The 6,532-nt window shown below is 41.9% G+C and overlaps 2 protein-coding genes across 2 annotated transcripts in view; both read left to right on the top strand.

Moving 5' to 3' along the window:
• LOC109125507 (pre-mRNA-processing-splicing factor 8A-like) lies at positions 4 to 3,219 on the top strand. The gene is made up of 8 exons (XM_019227190.1): positions 4 to 266; positions 394 to 517; positions 595 to 687; positions 799 to 1,189; positions 1,283 to 1,769; positions 1,865 to 2,655; positions 2,742 to 3,010; positions 3,112 to 3,219. Exons 1-8 carry the CDS (start codon positions 4 to 6, stop codon positions 3,217 to 3,219), a joined length of 2,526 nt encoding a protein of 841 aa, XP_019082735.1.
• Positions 3,268 to 6,532, top strand: part of LOC104705105 (pre-mRNA-processing-splicing factor 8A-like) — a 5,472-nt gene continuing 2,207 nt past the window's right edge. The window contains exons 1-9 of the mRNA XM_019227189.1: positions 3,268 to 3,404; positions 3,526 to 3,767; positions 3,860 to 3,983; positions 4,079 to 4,376; positions 4,600 to 4,853; positions 4,971 to 5,587; positions 5,674 to 5,780; positions 5,866 to 6,120; positions 6,256 to 6,530. Coding sequence (XP_019082734.1) covers positions 3,307 to 3,404; positions 3,526 to 3,767; positions 3,860 to 3,983; positions 4,079 to 4,376; positions 4,600 to 4,853; positions 4,971 to 5,587; positions 5,674 to 5,780; positions 5,866 to 6,120; positions 6,256 to 6,530 — 2,270 coding nt within the window. The 5' untranslated portion in view covers positions 3,268 to 3,306. The remainder of the gene's footprint in view (positions 3,405 to 3,525; positions 3,768 to 3,859; positions 3,984 to 4,078; positions 4,377 to 4,599; positions 4,854 to 4,970; positions 5,588 to 5,673; positions 5,781 to 5,865; positions 6,121 to 6,255; positions 6,531 to 6,532) is intronic.

Raw genomic sequence — 6,532 nt, 5'->3', positions numbered from 1 at the left:
GGTATGCCCTTAGCTCCTCCTGGTACCGGCGGCTCGATGATGCCGCCACCTCCCGCTGCGCATCCTTCTTACACGACGCTTCCGCCGCCTTCTAATCCGACTCCTCCGGTGGAGCCTACTCCTGAGGAGGCCGAGGCGAAGCTTGAGGAGAAGGCCAGAAAATGGATGCAGCTTAACTCGAAGCGCTATGGCGACAAGAGGAAGTTTGGATTCGTGGAAACTCAGAAGGAGGACATGCCACCTGAGCACGTCAGGAAGATCATCAGGCGAGTTTTCTTTCTCTTCGATTTCGGAATCTAGTTTACTTAGGGCTCCAAGATTTCTCTGATTTGGTTATAGGATTTTTCTTGGATTGATTGTGAGACTGAAACTGCGATTTCTTTTTTTCTTTAGGGATCATGGTGATATGTCATCCAAGAAATTCCGTCACGACAAACGTGTATACCTTGGAGCCCTTAAGTTCGTTCCTCACGCTGTTTTCAAGCTCTTGGAGAATATGCCTATGCCCTGGGAGCAGGTTATTTTTTTGGTTTCTGCTTAGCTTCGGCTATTCTCGCCGTTTGTTCATTTATCTAACTTCCCATTTTCTTCCAGGTTCGAGACGTGAAGGTTTTATACCACATCACTGGAGCTATTACATTTGTGAACGAGATACCATGGGTCGTGGAACCTATTTACATGGCTCAGGTGAGTGATTAGTCTCTCTCTCTCCCTCTCTCTAATTTTATGTCTCTGTGCCTTGATTAAATTTTAATTGATGTTTTTTTGAGTGATGCTTATTCCATTCTGGTCTTGCAGTGGGGTACTATGTGGATTATGATGCGAAGGGAGAAGAGGGATCGTCGTCATTTCAAGAGAATGCGTTTTCCACCATTTGATGATGAGGAGCCTCCACTAGACTATGCAGACAACTTGTTGGACGTTGATCCTCTTGAACCAATTCAGTTGGAGCTTGATGAGGAAGAAGATTCTGCTGTATACACTTGGTTTTACGACCACAAGCCACTCGTTAAAACAAAACTGATTAATGGTCCCAGTTACCGGAGGTGGAACCTCTCACTTCCAATTATGGCTACCCTTCACAGGCTTGCAGGCCAGTTGCTTTCTGATCTGATTGATCGCAACTACTTCTACTTGTTTGACATGCCATCTTTCTTCACAGCAAAGGCTTTGAACATGTGCATACCTGGTACGCTATCTTCCTTCTATGCTCCATTTTTTTTTCACCTTGCAGGTCCCTTTCTTTTATTCTTTTCTAATGCATTTTGGTACTCTTTTCCAGGTGGACCTAAGTTTGAACCTTTGTACCGTGATATGGAAAAAGGAGATGAGGACTGGAATGAGTTTAATGACATCAACAAGCTTATCATTCGTTCCCCTCTGCGAACTGAGTACAGAATAGCGTTTCCCCATCTCTACAATAATCGGCCAAGGAAAGTAAAACTCTGTGTGTATCACAGTCCTATGGTTATGTATATAAAGACCGAGGATCCTGATCTTCCTGCATTTTATTATGATCCGTTAATTCACCCGATAAGCAACACTAACAAGGAAAAGCGTGAAAGGAAGGTGTATGATGACGATGATGAGGATGACTTCCCTTTACCAGAAGGTGTGGAACCTTTGCTAAAAGATACCCAACTCTACACTGACACTACAGCTGCTGGCATATCATTGTTGTTTGCCCCACGACCTTTCAATATGAGGTCTGGGAGGACGCGCCGGGCAGAAGATATTCCCTTGGTGTCAGAGTGGTTCAAAGAGCATTGGTAAGCTATTTGTTTTGATCTACTTTGTGTCTCTTTTGACTTTTGAAATTTACTACTGAGTGTCCTAATACATTCTTTGAACTCATTAACTGCAGTCCTCCAGCCTATCCTGTTAAAGTTCGGGTTAGTTACCAGAAGCTATTGAAATGCTATGTGCTGAATGAGTTGCACCATAGACCACCTAAAGCTCAGAAGAAGAAGCACTTGTTTCGATCTCTTGCAGCTACGAAGTTTTTCCAAAGTACCGAACTGGATTGGGTTGAAGTGGGTCTGCAAGTCTGTCGTCAGGGTTATAATATGCTGAATCTACTGATTCATAGGAAGAATTTAAACTACCTGCATCTTGACTACAACTTCAACCTAAAGCCTGTGAAAACTTTGACCACCAAAGAGCGTAAAAAGTCACGTTTTGGGAACGCTTTCCATCTCTGCCGTGAGATTCTCCGACTGACAAAACTTGTAGTTGATGCGAATGTCCAATTCCGACTTGGTAATGTTGATGCCTTCCAATTGGCTGACGGTCTGCAATATATTTTCTCTCACGTTGGGCAGTTGACGGGTATGTATCGTTATAAATACAGACTGATGAGGCAGATTAGGATGTGCAAGGATTTGAAGCACTTGATATATTACCGTTTCAATACTGGTCCTGTGGGTAAGGGTCCAGGGTGTGGATTTTGGGCTCCAATGTGGAGGGTATGGTTGTTTTTCCTTCGGGGAATAGTTCCTCTTCTTGAACGATGGTTAGGGAATCTTCTTGCACGTCAATTTGAGGGGCGTCATTCAAAAGGAGTGGCCAAAACAGTCACAAAACAGAGAGTTGAAAGCCATTTTGATTTGGAGCTTCGAGCTGCTGTCATGCATGACGTCCTTGATGCCATGCCAGGTTTTTGTTCTTATAATATTGTTTTTTCTTGTGTTAGGGAATGCCTTTGCTTTATTCTTTGGTTAACATTTTTCGCTAATGTGCAGAGGGTATCAAGCAAAATAAAGCCCGGACCATATTGCAGCACCTTAGTGAGGCATGGCGGTGCTGGAAAGCTAATATCCCATGGAAGGTCCCTGGGTTACCTGTTCCAATTGAGAATATGATCCTCCGTTATGTCAAGTCTAAGGCTGATTGGTGGACGAATGTTGCTCACTACAATCGTGAGCGTATCCGAAGAGGGGCTACTGTTGATAAGACAGTTTGTAGAAAGAATCTCGGGAGGTTGACTCGTCTTTGGCTTAAGGCAGAACAGGTCTGTTTCATTATTGTCTTTATGACTATCATTTTTACTTGAACAACATTTTAGGAAATGGCTTTATTTGTTGATGTGTTTTCCTTGTAAAACTGTTACAGGAACGACAGCACAATTACCTGAAAGATGGTCCGTATGTCACTCCGGAAGAAGCACTTGCAATCTATACAACAACTGTTCATTGGCTGGAATCAAGNATATATATATAATCCGATTGACTATATTTATGCATTAGATGTGTGTCTCATTTTGTTATTCACCTTTCAGTCAATCTTGGTAGAAGTGTCTTCTGGGACATGAAGAACCGTCTTCCTCGGAGCATCACAACTTTGGAGTGGGAGAATGGCTTTGTTTCTGTCTATAGCAAGGATAATCCTAACCTGCTCTTTAGCATGTAAGTCTTTTACTTGAGTATTCTAGTGCATCTGTTGTTACATGTTAGTGCTATGCCTTCGTTTATACTGTTATTTGGTACTGCTATTGACATCTGTGACTCTTTCTCATCTTGCCTGCAGGTGTGGATTTGAAGTCCGCATACTTCCAAAAATCAGGATGACCCAAGAAGCTTTCAGCAACACAAAAGATGGTGTCTGGAATCTGCAAAATGAACAGACCAAGGAGAGGACTGCAGTAGCTTTTCTGCGGGTTGACGATGAACATATGAAGGTGTTTGAGAATCGTGTGAGGCAGATCCTTATGTCATCAGGGTCAACCACCTTTACCAAGATCGTCAACAAATGGAATACAGCTCTAATTGGTACAATAATCCTATGAGCCCGTTTTGGCACCATTGTCTGCTTTTTATGATTTGTGGTTTATCATGAAACTGATCACATTCTTTTTAAACAGGTCTCATGACTTACTTCCGTGAAGCCACTGTACACACGCAAGAGCTCTTGGATCTACTGGTCAAGTGTGAGAATAAAATCCAAACAAGAATTAAGATCGGGTTGAACTCAAAGATGCCTAGTCGGTAAGTAAAAGCTATCTTATTGAGCTTATGGTCGACATAGCAGAGCTGTGTGTTTATGTTTCTGTAACCTGATTTTTCTACTTCCTCCTTGGCAGATTTCCTCCTGTTATCTTCTACACTCCAAAGGAAATTGGTGGCCTGGGAATGTTGTCAATGGGTCATATTTTGATCCCACAAAGTGACCTTCGGTACAGCAAGCAGACAGATGTTGGTGTAACCCACTTTAGGAGTGGAATGAGCCACGAGGAAGATCAGCTTATACCAAATCTTTACCGTTATATACAGCCATGGGAAAGTGAGTTTATTGATTCACAGCGGGTATGGGCAGAATATGCTTTAAAAAGGCAGGAAGCGCAGGCCCAGAATAGGCGTCTTACACTGGAAGATCTGGAAGTAAGTATCATACTTGATGTTAAATTTTGAGAGGGGCATTAGCATGCTAGCTTGCTTTCTTTTGATATTTTTCGCTTTGATTTTCGGAGGGTTTTGAGAGTATATTGATCTGTTGCCTTCTCCTCTTCTGGGGTTGAAGCGCAAATATTTTGAATTTTTATTTGCTTCTATATATCTGATCATTGAGGAGAGATAATAACTCGTGTTTTTTTAAATATGACAGGATTCTTGGGATAGGGGAATTCCTCGTATAAATACACTGTTTCAGAAGGATAGGCACACATTGGCATATGATAAAGGTTGGAGAGTTCGGACCGACTTTAAGCAGTACCAAGTCCTAAAACAAAATCCTTTCTGGTGGACACACCAGAGGCATGATGGAAAGTTGTGGAACTTGAACAATTACCGGACTGATGTCATTCAAGCACTTGGAGGTGTTGAGGGTATTCTTGAGCACACGTTATTCAAGGGGACATAGTAAGTCTGCTTTTCATTTCTCCTCAACTAATTATGATCTTTGTTTCATAATAGCATATGATGTTCTGTTACATCACATCAGATTTGCTCACTTTTTCATTCTTTACATGAACTCAGCTTCCCGACATGGGAGGGTCTTTTCTGGGAGAAGGCATCTGGTTTTGAGGAGTCGATGAAATATAAGAAGTTGACTAATGCGCAGAGGTCTGGTCTAAACCAGATTCCAAATAGAAGATTCACGCTTTGGTGGTCGCCAACAATTAATCGAGCGAATGTCTATGTGGGTTTCCAAGTGCAGTTGGATCTGACAGGAATATTTATGCATGGAAAGATTCCTACACTTAAGATATCTTTGATTCAGATTTTCCGTGCCCATTTGTGGCAGAAAATCCATGAGAGTGTTGTTATGGATCTTTGCCAAGTATTGGACCAAGAGTTGGACGCTTTGGAGATAGAAACGGTACAGAAGGAGACAATTCATCCAAGAAAGAGTTATAAGATGAACAGCTCTTGTGCTGATGTTCTTCTATTTGCTGCTCATAAATGGCCTATGTCTAAGCCTAGCCTGGTTGCGGAGTCAAAGGATATGTTCGACCAGAAAGCTAGTAACAAGTATTGGATAGATGTGCAACTTCGATGGGGAGACTATGACTCCCATGATATTGAGCGTTATACGAGGGCAAAATTCATGGACTATACAACTGACAACATGTCTATCTATCCATCTCCAACAGGTATGTATTACTTTTCGATTTTGCTTTGTTTTGTTAGCCTTCGCTTTTCTACAGTATGTATCATTTTTTTTACAAAATCCGTGCAGGTGTAATGATTGGGCTTGATCTGGCATACAACTTGCATTCTGCCTTTGGTAATTGGTTCCCTGGTTCAAAACCTCTTCTTGCTCAAGCAATGAACAAGATCATGAAGGTACTAGAACTTTTTCTTGGGGTGTATTTTGCAGGACCCATTTTTGTTTAGATATGTGACTTATCGTTTAAACTTTATATTGCAGTCAAATCCAGCTCTATATGTATTGAGAGAGAGGATCAGGAAGGGTTTACAGTTGTACTCGTCTGAGCCTACAGAGCCATATTTGTCATCTCAAAACTATGGTGAAATATTCAGCAATCAAATTATATGGTTTGTTGATGATACCAATGTATATCGTGTCACGATTCACAAGACATTTGAAGGAAATTTAACGACTAAGCCAATCAATGGCGCGATTTTCATTTTCAATCCAAGAACTGGGCAGCTGTTCCTGAAGGTATTTCTCCCTCTCCAGCACTTTTCATTAAGAGCAGGCATATATGTTGTTCCACTTCCACAAAACTACTACTAATGATGAAGTCTAATAATATGTTGTGGGATCTTAAGTAACTGTTTTCTTTTTTTCGTCTAGGTTATCCATACTAGCGTCTGGGCTGGTCAGAAGCGTCTTGGTCAGCTAGCAAAATGGAAAACTGCTGAAGAGGTTGCTGCACTTGTGCGATCACTCCCCGTTGAAGAACAGCCAAAACAGATTATTGTCACGCGAAAAGGAATGTTGGATCCCCTTGAGGTTCACTTGCTGGATTTCCCCAACATCGTTATCAAGGGAAGTGAGCTGCAGCTTCCGTTCCAGGCTTGCCTAAAGATAGAGAAATTTGGTGACCTGATTTTGAAGGCGACAGAACCGC

The sequence above is a fragment of the Camelina sativa genome, chromosome 7 (genome assembly GCF_000633955.1).
Source record: "Camelina sativa cultivar DH55 chromosome 7, Cs, whole genome shotgun sequence".
In the NCBI taxonomy this organism is placed as follows: Eukaryota; Viridiplantae; Streptophyta; class Magnoliopsida; order Brassicales; family Brassicaceae; genus Camelina; species Camelina sativa.
This window is presented reverse-complemented; position numbering and strand designations above follow the sequence as displayed.